Consider the following 16,206-nt stretch of genomic DNA (forward strand, 5'->3'; position numbering starts at 1 on the left):
GATTGTCACGGTAGTTGCAGTAGCTCGCAAGAAATGGACTCGTTTCTCATCAAGTTGCAAGATTTCCAAATTATCAACCTAGAATGATCAAGCTCGTCTTTCGCAAATTCAAGTTCCGCGGCTGTTTATACCATTGGCATGAAACCTTTCATGTATGAATCTTGATGGTTCGCAGTTCCTTGAGACACTCTCAGGGGTGCTGAACAATACACGCTCACGTCTCAGGAATGAGATAACTTCTCTCAAATCCTAGACGGTGGTAAACTCCGAAGCTGATGATGACATACGAGAGCCTCGACGCGAACTTGGAATTTTACCACGATCAACACCAGCACGCCACCTTCTTGTAGACTTCTTGGGCTTGACCCTAAGACTGCCAAAGTTATGGGTTCCGGCCTAGAGGATCTCAGATGGTATGCAAGAGCCAGGAACCACGAACTTAAGCTTTACCACGATTAACACCAGCATGCCAACCTGTCCGGGGAGGCAATGGTATGCAAGAGCATACAATGGGGAACTTGGGCTTGACCCCAAGAATGCCGAAGTTATGGTTCAAAGCAAGAGCCAGGAACCACGAACTTAGGTTTCTTCCACAACCAACACCAGCAATATTGGAGACGGCGGTGCAAACATGTGCATCACCGACGGCGTCTCGCCTAGTGTTCGCACATACATCGAGAGTTATCTCCTGCGGATCAGTCAATTTCAAGGCCACCAAGGTGCCACGATTAACACCAGCAAGCCACTGAGGCATTTAACTTGCAATCCCGATGCAAGGAGTATGCCAAGTCGCAATGCGACTTAGTTCAACAACAAATTCGTGTATGGGTCTGTTACCAAGTCGCGTTGTAACTTGGCATACTCTGTTTTGTTGTCATAGTTTTGTATATTAGTTTATTAAATAATAATATATTTCGTTCACCTTAGCCGCCTCGGCGTGCATGGTGATTGTGGTGGTGTTAGTGATTTTTTGTGATCGTGCTTGTATTTTTGCTGTGTTGGTAGGTATAATCCCAGAAAGCTTGAATCCACGCGAAATATTTTCACGCCATATTTGTTAACCTTTTTGCAGTGGTTTCCTGCGACGGTTCCGAGAAGATTTTATTGATGGAAGTAAACTCCAGGACTATATGCCGCCGTCAATGCTTTTGGCCCCTTTGCTCCCGGGTGCATCAAGTCCAACGGAAGCCCGCAGATAATCGCAGAAAATGCGACTGTCTCTGCTCAGTCTTTTTCAGTAGGTTCAAAATATCACCAATATTTTCGAGGGTACTGATTACGGATATTATTCAGTTGTAACTAATTGGTCAAGTCAGCGACCAAGAAGCTACACGACTTTGCTTACGAATTACTTTTCGAAAGCTTCGCTCGCCGCAATGGAGGAGTCTCGTACTCAACGCGACAAGAGAGGTCCAGTATCTCCAATCCAAGAGAAAAATAGCCGTGTCAAAGCTTCGGCCTCCGTCGTGGTCCTCGCGGAACAGCTACACGACTTTGCTTATGACGCCATTGGTGATAGCAAATACCCTGGAGAGGGCTGCCGACAACAATATGTAGCGCCCTCCCCACTCAAACCTGCGAAATAACTTGAACAGCGAGACAATAAGAAGTGTAAGTAGCCATCATTCTTGATTCCTTCTTAAAAAGGTACAACGACTAATCTCAATTATCCATATAGTAAGATTCTGCGCAGATTTTAAGACGACGTGACACTGATCGACCGCCACACCGTGGGAGCTACAGTTGAAAGAAAATGAACTCAACGGAAGGAGAATCCTCTGGCTTGAGAGACATACCATTCTCAAACAATACAGAAGGACGTTCTGTGATTCTGTTGAGTTCGAAGATACTTTGGTGCTGTTTCTACGACTACCAGCGATGAAAAGTGTACATATGGCATCCGGATAACAGCTTCCTCCACCCGCTGACCTTGCTTAAGCAAAAATGTCGTTCAGGTAACGGTCGCTGCGAGAGCACTCCCAGCTATCATCAGGAAGCTGGTCAAATGTATCCAGTCTACAATGAAACGACGGACAGCTAAAATGTTTCATTTAACCATCATTGAGGGGCCATCGCTCCACTTGAGATCAAGGAACGGCTTCCATTCAGAGACTTGAAGATGTTGCCACTCCGCTTACACAAAGCGCAAACAAGTGGGACATTGCAGAACTTTAAATGCTCTGCCCCTCAATAAGTCAGAGGGCGCAGTACAAATTTCGACGGAGACGATATCCTAAACTTCTTTTTACTAAGAGGAAACCGCACTCCCTCTCTAATCTATCGCCTGGTCGCACGCGCACTGACAATCTCAATCCGACTCTCCCTACGACTGCTAGCGATAAAGGCCCCACAATCGATAAACACCCAACAGAGCGAAAACTGAAAAAGAGCACGCAGACCTCAAAAAACACCTCAACCCCAAATCCACTGATTTGTTGCTCTCTTTCGGTTCTTGCTCTGTTGGAGGTTAAAAGTGCCTAAGACGACACCAGAACATGCTAAGGCCGCTCTAGTCCCATCAAGAAGGAAGTCTCAAGGCTCAAGGCTCAAGGAACTCGATGCCGAGGTCATAAAAACATAAAAGCTCATGTAGGACTATTCAAGGGAGAGTCACATGGGTGATGACCGCCACTTAGCGCTCTTCACAATTACCATCACTCGTGGTCAACACAAAAACACAAGATATGGTTGTGATGAGTTTACCTGCAACAGTACTCCCGTCAGCCTGTGCAAGGTCGAAATCGTTGAAATTTGATAGCCTAATTGCTGGACTCTTGCGGCTTAACTGTGCTTCTTACCAACAAGAAAAGACTTTCCTGATAATCCTACCAGCGAGCCTTCTGCATTCCTTGCTTCGGGTGCTTTTCTATTCATGACCGGATCCAACGCAAGCTTCGATGGTAGATATAGTTGGTTCGTGAGCCACTTCGTCCGGTTATTGTTGATCTATCTTGTGTGAAAAGGTGTTGTTGATAGCTTAGCTGGAGTAGGTGAACCTAAAAAGTGCTTGTTAATTTCCTTGCGTGTTGCTAAATTACCCATCAAAATGAGGTTTCGTGTTGCAAAGGAGTTTTGCGTCATGGAGACCTTGTATGGCTCAGATTAATGAGTGATAATTTGAGCGTCAAGGATTTAGTTTACATCCTTGTCTTTACTCTTATTTTATCAATTCCCCGTACAGAAACACTGCCTTCCGCTTTTTATTGACGTTTACGAAATATTGAGGTCGGTCTCAAGACAAAGGCCCTCCTTGAGATTTAAAAATGATTTCATCCAAAGCTTCCAAAGCCTCTTCAATTTCTTTTAACCCTGGATCTCCAAGAAACAAGGGCATATCCCAACCATGCTTCCTGCCGATTGCAGTAAACAATTGAGCATCATGCAGTCCTAAATACTATCAGCACAGATCTACTTTGGATTTTTGAAGGTATTTCTACCAATAACATCAACACCTTGTTTTGCCATGTAGTATGGAATCAATTCATCCTGATCTCCATACACGATAATCGTCTTGCCAAACCCTATCCAAACCTCACTTTCCAACCCCTGATCAACGCTCTTCCACAACTCAGATAATTTGTTCTCTTGGACTAACCATAAGAATAGTGAAGAACGGTCTTCAAATTCACCCTTAGGCAGAGGTTTGTATGCAGGATCACGAGAAAAGTTCGAAAGAAGAGAGGATGGATTGAATATTAGGAAGAAAGAAGGTGTTGGGTTAATGCTTGGGGGGCTTGCGAGGAAATACGCAAATCGAGGTTCAGGGTAGGGGGTTTCGTTGAAAAGAGTTTTGCTGTTGGAGAAATGGTTTTTGGGATCGTGGAAGGTTGGGCAGCCATAGTATATAAAGACTGCCACTGGTGGAGGTGAGAGATGGGGTTTGGAAATGTATGATAGATAAGCACCTAGGAAATTTCAGTCCAGAGTCTTAAGTCATACCGATCGATAATCCAGAAGTACAAACCAGCGCTTGAACCCATGAGAATGATATCAACTCTCTAATTCTCGAGTTTCTTAAAATTAAGAAGCTCCCGGAGCCTTTTGTGTGCAAAGTCGTATGCGGATATCACATCTTCCAACATATCTTGGGCACTAGCTTGAGGCAGGAGACGACAATCTGCGCTAATAATGAGCCAATTCCGAAGTAGACAGGGTCGAGCGATATGAGGAGGAATATGTTCTCGATCGAAACCAGTAAGGCCCCCACCGTGGAGGTAAAGTACTGCTGTTGAGACTGCTCCAGTCCAGTGAGAGAAGATGGATAAATGATGTCGACTTTAAGGTCGAGGTCATCGATACTTTTGAAGATGAGAGTAGATCTGGAAGACATGTTTCGATCTCTGCTACTTTGATGATTCTGACTTGAAGTAAGATCTCTGGAGTCAAAGATAAGTATACTCTGTAAGATTAAGTGGGGTCTCTATGCAACTAGACCCTTGATGGTAGGTACTGAGGCACCTCGTTCTGTATATTAATGGAAGAGCTGTGCCATTGATTACTTTTTCGATATTGGTGAGCACTTTCCGGGATGTTCAAAACATCCCGAACTTGATATTTGCAATTGGCTTGCAGAATCCTAGCTTATATCGATAACCTTATATGTATACTTCTTCCAGTGAGTATTAGTCTCATCTTGTTTTGTTGACCAAGAGGAATAGACCGTTACCCAGCCAATCTCGATAATCTCGATTATCAACGAAATTGATATTGGTATCTCAGTAGGTAGTCGTCTCTACAGACAGAAGAAACAGACGATTCTACCTCTGGATGAAGTGTGCTTTCAAATAGCCTTTTTTTGCTTGTATCAAAGACATGAAGACTATGAAAAAGAATAATTACAAGAGATGGAAATGATCAGAAGAGGAAGAAAAGATGTCAAGTCGAGAAGTTGAATCAAATGTCAGGTGATCTTTGAATTTTTGTTTGTTAATGGTTGGTCCAAGTGCTGATCTAGGTATCTAATCATCTCCTCATCTCCTCACCTCTTGAATTTAGCATTCACTGCTTCACATTATTTTGTTACATACCTAACTCCATGAGCTTATAATAAGTTACTTAGGTATACAGGTCTGCGTATCTGTATCTCATGATGTTTGACTAAACATAATGAAAGTTCAGAAACAAAAGCCTTTCCAGCAGTTCAATCGATTGACTTTCATCTCATTGTCCGCCGTAGGCGTTCTACTTGTCATCTCATTCATTTCTAATCATCAGATTACATGCATAGCTGCAGGTCAAATATCAAATATTACTATGAGAGATAAAACTCTAGCATTTCAAAAATTCTCACTATATCAATACACAAGCAACACAATTTTCAGATTCCCTCCCATGAAAGCTTTCTTATTCGCCAGTCCATATTCGCTTTCCCGAGCTACCCCGTGGTTTATTGATAGCTGAAAGAACCCGGCCATTTCGCCAGGGTGTATTTGTGGAGAGGCTCTAGAAACGGAGTTGGCACCGATAGCGGAAGCTACAGATAGTTCTTCGTTGTATTGGCTGTAGCTGCCGCTGCCGCTGCCACTCACTTCTTCTTCTTCTTCTTTGTCTTTCTGTTGGCAGGCTCCGCAGAGGAAGAAGCAGGTCTTTTTCCTACCGTCTTTCCAGCTGGGGAATTTGGAGCCGGAACACCTGGAGCTGCAGAGCCTGGAGATGGAGGATTTTCAAAAGCCACTTTCTTGCCGGCGGGCTTGGTTGCAGGCTTGGCTACAGGTTTTGCTGCAGGTTTGGCGGCAGTTTTGACTGCAGGGTTGGCGGCAGGATTAGCGTTAGGGTCGAGAGGCTTGCTTGCAGGTTTACCTGCGGGCTTGGGAGGCTTATCATAGCCCACTTCCTTTTTCATCGCATCTAAAGCCAGATTCCACCTGATTGGATCAAGTTCTATCCCCCAAGCTCTCTCTATTGGCTCAAGATTATCATCATCAATCCTGCCAACATGACCTTCATAATCGATTATCCAAGTCGCAGGATTGACAATGTCACCTTTACCCAACTCCACTACTATTTCTGTTGCGAAAAATGGAGGCATTTTAGGTGGGCCGGCGTCTTTTGCGATATCTACCATGACACGTCTCATAGGTAGGAAGTGGCTAGAATCAGCTGGTTTAGCCGGCTGATTCCCCGTGGGTCGGACAGCATTATCGTTCTTTTCATCGTGCTCGATAAGCTTAGCCAACATCGTGACCTTCTTCCTCCCATAATCTTTGGCGACCATGCCTCGAGCTTTGCAGTGGTTTCTTAGGTCCGCTATCTTAAAGTCTTCTGCTTTCATGGTAGGTCTATATCTGTATTTAGGATCTGATTTATTGGATGTGCCTAAAAGGTTTTTTTTACCAGGCGGCGCTGAAGTGGTTGGTATCTTCTTGGTACCTGAGGCTGGAATGGGGAGCACCTCGGGTAGCCTCCATGCCCTTTCCAAGTACTGAAGGTTACGAGGTTTGACTCTTCCTCTCGTTCCATCCAATTTTATCATGCGAGGGCGTAGATATCTGAGTGGTTCTTGTGTGTCAACCAGAAATTCGCCATCTTCGAATGCGAAACCTGCAACAAACTTCTTTGCTGGGTTATTTGGATTGGCGTATTTTGCACCGATCTTCGTGGTCGGCTCAATGGCACGGTGGACCAAGAAATCTTGCCATAGACCCTTATCGGTTTTTTTAACGCTAGAGTTCTTAATTATATTGGCAACAGTTGCGCCAGCAGCATCATGTGCAATTCTGAGAACGTCTTTCGTGATCCTCTTTATACTATTCATTGGAACGATTCCAACCAGTCCTTCGTTCAGAATTCCGTCCCAAAATGGGCCTCCTTGTACCCACATGTAACCATCCGGGGCATCTTCAATTGGAGCTATCGTTGGCTCCCTAACAAAATGACCAGTAAACAATCTAAGCTCTCTAGGATCTTGGTGATCTTCAAGGTCCGCTTGGTATCCTTCAACATCGGCCGTAACTATCCAAACACCTTCCTCTAGATAAGCGTCAACCTCATTTCCAAACCACGCTTCAGATTCATCGATTAAATCTTGATCTAGATTTCTGTGCAATGCTGTTATGAAGCATGAAAATTAGTAACTCCATTTCAAGGGACAACTTTTGTGACATTAGGGATTCAAGGCTGAATTTGAAAATGAAAAGTTCATTCGAGAAAGAACCGATATAGAACTTAGATGAGAAAATGCCATCGGGTACGGAAGGAGAGTGGAAATATAGGCTGGTAACGTACTTGAAAACCCCATCCAGTGGCTTATAGCCTCATCACCATTATGAAGCGATCTTGTTTCACTCTCTGCATTGTCGTTCCAAAGCCACAAATATGGGTTGACCCCTCTTCCCATATCTCGATCCTGCGTTGGGTCCTGGTAATCTACCTCCCAGATTTTATTTTTGATATCCCATCTAACATTGAATCCGTGAACAAAACTCCCGATAACGTAATGCGTTCCGTATTTGCGGTTCAGCCATCTGAGGATCGGAAAGAGTGTAGTTATGTTGTAATTTCTTGGCTCGTCTGATATATACAACTTGGTTAGTCTTAGTATCTCCTTACTAGAAAGCGGTTCTCCTGTAGCAGCATTAAAAAAATCAACCATATCAGCCTCTTTCATATATTCTACCGCCTCGGCCCAGAATTCGTCGGTTCCCACAAATTCTATCAACTCCTCGGCGGTTGGATTGTCTCTTAATGGAACAGGTGTGCCCACGGGGGCCGCAAGATCTCGCGCGGCGCTGTAACTGAGAGTCATAGCATACATGGCACACAAAAGGCCTGCACCAGACGTTGATACTGGGTGGAGCCCGGCGCCCAGTGTGGGTAATAAGTTCCATCTTCCTACATCCGAAATTCTCACGCGTGCAGGAGCCAATCTGGCAGCCAATGCAACAGGATCATCTTGAATGTCTGGTGCAGCTTCGAACGGCGGTTGTGCAGGAGGTTTTTTACCCGCTGCTAGATCTGCCGCTGCTTTAGATGCCGCTAACGCATCTGCCGCTGCTTTTTCTTCCTTGGCCATATCTTCTTCTATTAGCCGTTGCGCTAGGAGGTCTGCCGCCGCTTGATCTGCTGCTGCTTGATCTTCCGCTGATAGCGCTGGTACTGGCGATGGAACTGCGGGCCCCGCCGGACCGAAGAATGAATTTGGCACTCCTGGTACCTTCGGTACCTTTGGTGGCTTTTTGGCCCCCATCTTGTGTGTAGATTATCGTCCAATTTGTGTGTAAAAATAAATTGCTCGTAGATAAACAGTCTTCACTGAGTCAATATCAAGTTGTCATAACCCAAAGCATATTTTTTCATAGGTTGTTAAGAACCAAGATTTTGTATTCATTCCGGCTCTTTGTTGGGCTCCCGGACACCCCTTTATTTCGCGAGGGCTTCGTTTGTTAGTACAGCCTATAAAGAAAACATTATAACATTTCATTCCGCATTTGGATAAGGCAGGTGCCGATTCTTTCAAACGATATTGAAAGTGAAAGGGAGAGTGCTTAAGCGTGTCTAAAATAAATTGTGATTGTGATATTAGATGCTTTTGGCGATGGGGAATTTCTTTGAACTTTTAATATTGAGTAGAAATTTGTATTTCTTGAATTACTATAGTAAATCAGAAGTAATGTGAAAAGAGTAACTTATCAATGGATTGGCTGATATCAATTGTGTGTTGGAAGCAGATTGGTCTCCACAGCCCGCCAGTCCTTATGACGGAGCATGACATTGACCAAAATTATAAAGACTTTTTTTTTTGGCAACTCTTAACCATCCACACGGTATTCAGCATGTTGAGGATAAGAGCAGAAACACTACACTTATCGATAATTGATATCCATTACTTTGCGCAATTATGAATCTTATACTCAAACCAAAAAATTTGATTCTAGAGAGGGTAAGCTAGCGATATTTTTTTGTCCCTGATAGCTCATGTGGCACAATAATAATAAACATGACTTCAAATTGTTTTCCACCAACGCGTTGATTAGATCATTAATATGTTATTGACGTGACTCAGTGCATATACATAGCGATCTGTTTTGATGCAAACTATACAATTGAGCTCTCTTCATCATGTTTTCAATAGTTATGAACATACCACCTATCCACATATCACAGCACGAACGACCGTCCGCTGAGTCGGAACTATAAATTTCTTCTAATATCCATGAGAAAAATAGACGCACTGGCGGGGAGTGTGCAGTATTTTGTTCAAAAGCCCAGTGTGGTATCAGATATGGGATTTGAGGGGTCAATCCCGTCGCAAGATAACGGCGAAATGTAATCACGCCGCCCCCGTTCGGCCCAAAATATGACATGCACCCAATCACTTAAAGCAGCTGCATCCTATATCACAGTATGCCATTTCGTTATCTTGGAGGTTCTTTCTCTACGCCAATATGGTCACTCAAGATTCGCCAAATCGAGACATCTCACATCGAAAGTCAATTGAGAAAGGAGGTGTCCCTAAAACAATTTCTACTGGTTCGATTGTTATCAAAATTGATGAAGAGGACTTAGATACGATCCAGCAGCAATAAGTTACGGGTACGAATCTCCTTTTGATTGTATTTTCTTTGACTCTGGCTTGTCTCCTCATGACATTAAGTTCATCGGTCCTGGCAACTTTTTGTGAAAAGTTTGTATACTCCATATTTCTCTTTGCTAGACTTTATACTAGACTATACCACGCACTACAAGCGAGTTTCATTATGTGAAAGATATAGGTAAGCTGCCGTGCCTGTCTCCTTCACTCTCCCGACTGAACATTAATATTCACAGGGTGGTACGGAAGTGCCTATTTACTTTCAAAGTCAGTTTGCATCATCATGAATCATGAAAGAGAGCCACAGTATTGATTCTTGCGCCAAGCTGCACTATGCAACCACTAAGTGGCAAACTTTATACCTTCTTCTCGCTCAAAGTAAGTCTTGCAACCCCTCACAATGTTCGGCTTATTGATAGTCTAGTATACATTCCTTTGTTTCCTTGCAATGTTCGAATTGGGTACATTAATCTACGGTCTATCAAAAGATCAGATATGTTGATTGCAGGAGAGGTAATTCAGGTATATGGTAGATCTGGTATTCTTAATGGGGCTCTTACGATTCTTGCGGCTGCTGCTCATATATCAAAACGACTAAGTATTTTAGTATTCTACCCCCGAAGTTTATAGTTTGTTCTAACCTATATGCGAGTTCTTATTGGTATAATAATCTCAACTGCATCTATTGGACAGGTTATCGGACCCCTCATTGGTGGTGTATTGACTCAGCATGCTTCTTGGAGAGTGAGCAAATCCAATGTCCCTTCCTATGAAACCTTCCTAACGAAATTCTAGTGGTGTACGCATATCCCTAATTATTACAGAATCAAAATAACCCTAACATTTCCAGGCTTCTTCCTCAATCTCCCCACCGGTTTCCAAACCGCTCTCGTCATCTTCCTCATTCATATCCCCAGCATCCACAACCCTATTCTTACTTCATTGTCTTCAAAAGAGAAATTCCTCCACCTCGATCAATGTGGTTTTATCCTCTCCACACCCACCATCATATCATTTCTTCTCGTTCTCGAGTGGGGCGGCTCTTCCTATCCGTGGTCATCAGCTACTATCATCAAATCTCTTTTGCAATTCTTTTATTCTTATTCTCTTATTCCTATACTGGGAATTCAAACTCGGAGAAAACGCAATGATACTACTTGATATGTTGAGAAAGAGATTAGTGTATAGTGGATGTTTGACTGAAATGCTTAATCAAAGAGGTTTGATCGTAATCTCGTATTATTTACCGGTTTGATTCCAGACTATCAAAAGGGTTACGCCAACAGAGAGTGGGGTGAGAACGCTGCCGACTTTTTTGGCGACTATAGCGTGCTCAATCATAGCGGGGAGTTTGGGTATCTTCTATCCTCTGTTGTCTTATTTAAAACAGTTGTGAGAGATATAACTGATGTGCAAAGGTTTCTCGACCTGGATCTTTCACCCCTTGGGTGATTATAGGCTGTATGTGTTCAGCTATCGGATCTGGTTACATGAGTTTGTTTAAAGTCAATACTGGGGCCGGTGAATGGATTGGATTTTAGATCTTCGTTGGCGCTGGAAGAGGAATGGTTTCACAAATGGTATGCATACATCCATCTCTTACTGATATCTCATCTATACACTCAAGATCTCATCTTTCTTCCTACATCGTCTTTAAGCAATTATTAGAAATCTATTAGCCCATAACTGCAATCCAAAATTCTCTTCCCGCCACAGAAATCGCGATCGGCTCCTCCCTCGCTACCTTTTCGGGATACTTTGGTAGCGCAATCTTTCTATCCTTCGCCTCAAGAATTCTTACAAATTCTTTGACGAAGGAATTAAATATATATGTACCAAATATCGACACAGAAGCCATCCAGGTAGGTGGTGCTACGAGATCGAGAGCTTTGGTGACAGGCGCGGAGTTGGAGAGTGTACTAATAGCATATAGTGAGAGCTTGATCAGATGTTTTGTGAGGCGTTCCTTCTTTAAGCCCGCTGGCTTTTGCTTTCTAGGTGAATGTGAGGGGAGTATTTCGGCATGAGTGATGGATGTGGATGATTTGCTGATGGATCATGTGTTAGTACCTTACAGCTGGAGGATCAAGTGCAGCGTTTTTGTGCAGCTTTGGATTAAGATGGGGAATTGTAAAGAAGAAGAAGAAGAAGAAGAAGAAGAAGAAGAAGAAGAAGAAGAAGAAGAAGAAGCAGGAAGGGGATTGGGAAAGGGGGGAGAGCCCAGCTAAGAGTAACATCACGGAGTCCACGGTGATAGAAAGAAAAGTTTGAAAGTTCGAGAGTTGTAAGACCTTGAATTCTTTTCATGTAAGTTCAGTACCCCCACTTTTCGGCCACCCCACTTTTCGGCCACCTCATAAATCTCACCACTCTAACCAACCACCTCTCTTCAATCTTTAATGATTCAATAACTATTGAATCAATTGATTTAAAAATTTGATATATTGTCAATTATATTATGAGTAGTGGTTATATTGAAGATAATATTGCTATAGCATTTAGTGTTATAATAGGAGGTATGATTATCAGAAAAGCTGGTTTGAATTATAGAATACTTTGTATTATTCTTTAATATTGTATAAAAGGTTATTTTTTCTATTAAAAAGGTATTTAAAATATATAAAAGATAGTTTCGATATAAAAGAAAGTATTAGTTGAATGAATATTAGTTCAAGAGGCTTTGGGCATTAATCCTATATATTAATAGATATAAGAAATTAACAAAACCTTTTTTGAGGTGAAAGGGAATAAATCTACACTTGGAAAATAATGGATACACAATTTTCTACTTAGAAACCCTGAAATTCGAATCAAAAGACAAATCAGAATCGATAATTAATGTGTTTCAGATACTACTATCGAAATTATTAGTAAGTTCTTCGAAACGTTGAATTTGCTGGCTATTATTCATATTAAATTGGAAAACAAATGGAATATGGATGAAGCTGGTATTATAGAAGGCTAGGGCTTGAATGGTATAATACTTAAGAGTGTTGAGAGATGCTTTATTCAAAAGAAGCAGCTTGGCACAAGAAGTTGGATCTCTTTTATTGAGTGTATCTTTACTATAGGAAAAGCATTACTACTCCTTATTATATATAAGAATAAAAGTATTCAATAATAATGATTCTCTATTAAGCTTGATATATATAAGGATTGGAAGTTCCATGCTATAGAAAATGAATAGATTATCAATGAAACAGGTTTAGTATAGCTAAAAGAGGTCTTTATTCCTCAAACCATCCCTTCTGACTCAAAAGAGGCTAGATTGCTTGTTTTGAATAAGCATGGAAGCCACGAAACTATTCAATTTATACTTAAGTGCTTCAAAAACAATATACACCTTTTGTTCCTTTCTCTATATACATTATATATACTATAACCTTTTGATTTATCGATATTCTCTTCTCTGAAATATGAATACTAATATGAGCTTAATAAATTAGGTTCACTATTTGATTCTACATTTATAGGCAAAAGGAATTTTCTTATATACTATTAGAAAGTAAGATTAAAGAATTTAACTCTAAATAATATCACTTTAGGATGAAGAGCTTCAAATTTATAGCCTCAAAACCGCGTTAAGCCTCTTTTATCCAGATTATTGCTTGAAAATAGCAATAAAGAAGTTCAAAGTTTGAATTCGATTTCAAATAATGATTTTATACTTTAATGGAATATAGATTCATTTTTGATTCAATAGGAAACGCCACAAAAAGCAAATAATCTATGAAAATATATATTAATATTGGAATCTGAAAAAGAAACAGACTTATACACTTATCGATTACTCTTTCAAAAGATTCAAAAAGTATTTGATATTAAGGATTATGAAATTATAAAGTTTAAGCATCAAATAAAGGAATTAGAACACAAATTAGAATATATTATACCTAAAAAAAAGAGGAAGATTAACACTAGCTCAAATTCGAAGTTTTCTGGGATTAAGGTTATATACCAGGCTCAAATCGAAGCTGGTAATCGTGAAATTGATAGGGTGGACTCCAATAGTATATATGAAACTGATACTACAGAAGATTATATTGTAGTTGGATAGTTGTTGAATTATTGAAGTTTAAAAACTGTATATATATATTTTATGAGGTGGCCGAAAAGTGGGGTGGCCGAAAAGTGGGGTACTGAACTTATGTTTTTGGGGTAGCCAGTGTATATGAAAAGTTTCTGAATTTTATAGATAAAATAGACTCGACCGATAGGGGATCATATTCGATTCAATTGAGCCCAGACAAATTCGGTTCTCATGAGGCAGTTCTAGTAACTTTCGAAGAGTCTCCATCTAGATAAATATCAGAGGATCACAGGTGCCAATGAGCCCAATGGCCTAATGAATGTACAGATCCATCTTTCATCCCCTACCCCTCTCATCGCCTCAATATCTTCCATTAGTAAAGCAATCGCTTCATCTACTCATTTCGCTCTCATCTCCGCTTGAAAACCAACTCACACCTTGGAATTCCACTTGTAAAATGATCCCTAACATTACCAAAGAACTTCTCCTCATCAAACTTCACATTCTTCGGAAACATTACCTCATACTCAGCTATCGATCTCCCAATCACAGAACGCATTTCCATCATTGCGAGACCTTTCCCGATGCAATTATATGCACCCATAGAAAACGGTAAGTATGCTGACTTATTAATGATGAGATCCGGACGCGTCGTCCAACGCTCCGGAATGAATTCGTTTGGATCCTTAAAGTTGCGAGGATCTAGAATTGAAAGTTAGAAGTTCAGCATTGAGAGAGCAGAAAGAAGTAAACGCGGATTTTCGAAAGAAATACTCACCACGGTGAAGTTGCCAGGTTGCAATACTAACGATTGTATCACCAGGTATATATACCGTTCCAATAGTCAGCCCTCCCTTGGGAGTGACTCTCTGAGAGTTAAATGTCACAGGAGCGTACAATCTTAGTACTTCTTGAATGATACCATCAAGTAATGAAGTTGATGCTCCATTAATATATGTACTATCTTCGAACATTGGTCTTAACTCTTCAAAAAGTCGAGCTTGATATTCTGGGTAATGGGCAAGATGAATGAATATTACTGTAAGGGCTGATGCAGTAGTATCACTGCCTGCTCCAATGATTACGCGAGAATCGCCGTTGAGGAGAGCGCGTCCAGCAGGAGTATTTTCCGTATGCTGTATCAGATGGCCTACTATATCTGGCTTGGGGTTCTTCATCTATCGAATCATTAGCCTATCTGTATTTGAAAGGGAGGATCTGGAAATCAAACATCTCTTCGTGCCTCCACCTGAGAAGCCGACCAATCGTTGAATTCCTTCATTGGTCCCCCAAGAAAACTTAGCACGTCAATAACTGTGAACATCCATGGAATATGAACTACCGCTCCAAGAGCAGAGATACCAGATTGAATATTATCGAGAACTTTCTTGGCTGCTGCTGTTTCCTTCCCATTCAAGAATTCAGTGTGAATACCAAATGCCAATGCACTCATCACATCGTAACTGTATTGAACACATAACTCATTAATCACTAATGGATCTCCACCACCTTTTGACAGACGAGCAAGAAACGATGTAGTGAACTCTGCAACGCGGGGTCCATAATCAGTGAGAGCTGGAGTTTGATTATCAGTCACATGACATTCGAAGAATAAAAGTGGAGAATCCAAATACATTGTTTAAAGGCCAAATCCCAAATCTTTCTTCTTTTTCTGTGGAAGTCCGAGTCTCTCGTCGTATGCAGAGATTCTGGGGATGTCGAGCCATAGAATGGTCCTTTATGCAACTTAGATGAAGCGCCAAGAATCACACTGATGGCTGCAGGATCGAAAATTATGAGTTCGCGAGGTCCTTGACATTTAATTAACTTTGGATGTATCAGACAAGTTACTTCTTTTGGATCTCATTACCTGTCCTGACATAATCCCCATACTCCTCCTTCAATTGTCCAGCAACTTGGTACCACCTAACTTTCGATTCGATAACTTTTCCCAAACTCCAAAATTTGGAGAGTCGAGCACCAAATGGACCGGGGAAATTTCGCAAGGGATGAAAAATGGCTCGATAAATAAGGATATTTGTCCATAGCGAAAGAACGGTCGTCGCGATAAGGCCAGAGGCAAGTCTTTGAGCTTGCCAGAATGTCACGACATCGGCATCGTTCTCATATTGAAGTAGTATCGAGAGGATAATGTGGGATGCTATGACCACAAAAAGAATGGAGAATGGATGACGATCGAATTCCCTATTCCTTACGATATTGTGGAAGAATGCACCAGCTGCAACGGCTGTGATGTACAAGGTCGACATTGTTGCTATTGGTGACGGTTTTCTCCAACTAACAACCTCGTTGGCAGTTTGCAACGACGAAAAGCAAAAGAGAGGGAAAAATCAATCATGCAGCGATAACTTGGACCTCGAGATATGTCGTCCGGAAAAGGAAGGTGGAGAATATGCACATAAGCATGCACGTTGACAGTAGGCTCTCTTCCGTATGGAAGAGCGTTATGAGTCGTGACCTTTTCTTCTCTTTTCTTTTCTTTTCTTTTCTTTTCTTTTCTTTTCTTTTCTTTACATGACGACGAGCCAGTGGGGTCTGACTATTTTTGATCATGATCTATCCGGCCGTTGCACAGTCTAAAAATCATTGTTCTTTTTCTTCTTGCAATTCAGCTCGTTTTCATTCA

The 16,206-nt window shown here is 41.5% G+C and overlaps 7 protein-coding genes across 7 annotated transcripts; 5 read left to right on the forward strand and 2 right to left on the reverse strand.

Annotated features, from left to right (window-relative positions):
- Positions 1–536: 536 nt before the first annotated feature.
- On the forward strand, positions 537–749 carry EAF01_000381 (uncharacterized protein; the record flags this gene model as incomplete). Its single annotated transcript, XM_038908631.1, has 1 exon — positions 537–749. The coding sequence occupies one exon, from the start codon at positions 537–539 to the stop codon at positions 747–749; it is 213 nt and encodes a 70-aa protein (XP_038775537.1).
- A 627-nt stretch (positions 750–1,376) lies between these two features.
- Positions 1,377–1,586, forward strand: EAF01_000382 (uncharacterized protein; the record flags this gene model as incomplete). Its single annotated transcript, XM_038908632.1, has 1 exon — positions 1,377–1,586. One exon carries the CDS (start codon positions 1,377–1,379, stop codon positions 1,584–1,586), a length of 210 nt encoding a protein of 69 aa, XP_038775538.1.
- A 3,938-nt stretch (positions 1,587–5,524) lies between these two features.
- Positions 5,525–8,185, reverse strand: EAF01_000383 (uncharacterized protein; the record flags this gene model as incomplete). Its single annotated transcript, XM_038908633.1, has 2 exons — positions 5,525–7,047; positions 7,225–8,185. The coding sequence occupies 2 exons, from the start codon at positions 8,183–8,185 to the stop codon at positions 5,525–5,527; spliced, it is 2,484 nt and encodes an 827-aa protein (XP_038775539.1).
- Positions 8,186–9,581: 1,396 nt separating this feature from the next.
- EAF01_000384 (uncharacterized protein) lies at positions 9,582–10,690 on the forward strand (the record flags this gene model as incomplete). Its single annotated transcript, XM_038908634.1, has 5 exons — positions 9,582–9,626; positions 9,665–9,796; positions 9,827–10,135; positions 10,160–10,273; positions 10,325–10,690. The coding sequence occupies 5 exons, from the start codon at positions 9,582–9,584 to the stop codon at positions 10,688–10,690; spliced, it is 966 nt and encodes a 321-aa protein (XP_038775540.1).
- A 1-nt stretch (position 10,691) lies between these two features.
- On the forward strand, positions 10,692–11,070 carry EAF01_000385 (uncharacterized protein; the record flags this gene model as incomplete). Its single annotated transcript, XM_038908635.1, has 3 exons — positions 10,692–10,749; positions 10,791–10,900; positions 10,948–11,070. 3 exons carry the CDS (start codon positions 10,692–10,694, stop codon positions 11,068–11,070), a joined length of 291 nt encoding a protein of 96 aa, XP_038775541.1.
- Positions 11,071–11,094: 24 nt separating this feature from the next.
- Positions 11,095–11,800, forward strand: EAF01_000386 (uncharacterized protein; the record flags this gene model as incomplete). Its single annotated transcript, XM_038908636.1, has 3 exons — positions 11,095–11,109; positions 11,209–11,484; positions 11,597–11,800. The coding sequence occupies 3 exons, from the start codon at positions 11,095–11,097 to the stop codon at positions 11,798–11,800; spliced, it is 495 nt and encodes a 164-aa protein (XP_038775542.1).
- Positions 11,801–13,968: 2,168 nt separating this feature from the next.
- On the reverse strand, positions 13,969–15,829 carry EAF01_000387 (uncharacterized protein; the record flags this gene model as incomplete). The annotated part of the gene is made up of 5 exons (XM_038908637.1): positions 13,969–14,261; positions 14,338–14,737; positions 14,791–15,134; positions 15,194–15,370; positions 15,430–15,829. 5 exons carry the CDS (start codon positions 15,827–15,829, stop codon positions 13,969–13,971), a joined length of 1,614 nt encoding a protein of 537 aa, XP_038775543.1.
- Between the last annotated feature and the right edge of the window lie 377 nt (positions 15,830–16,206).

This window comes from Botrytis porri, assembly GCF_014898465.1.
Source record: "Botrytis porri strain MUCL 3234 chromosome Unknown BPOR_001, whole genome shotgun sequence".
Classification (NCBI taxonomy): Eukaryota; Fungi; Ascomycota; class Leotiomycetes; order Helotiales; family Sclerotiniaceae; genus Botrytis; species Botrytis porri.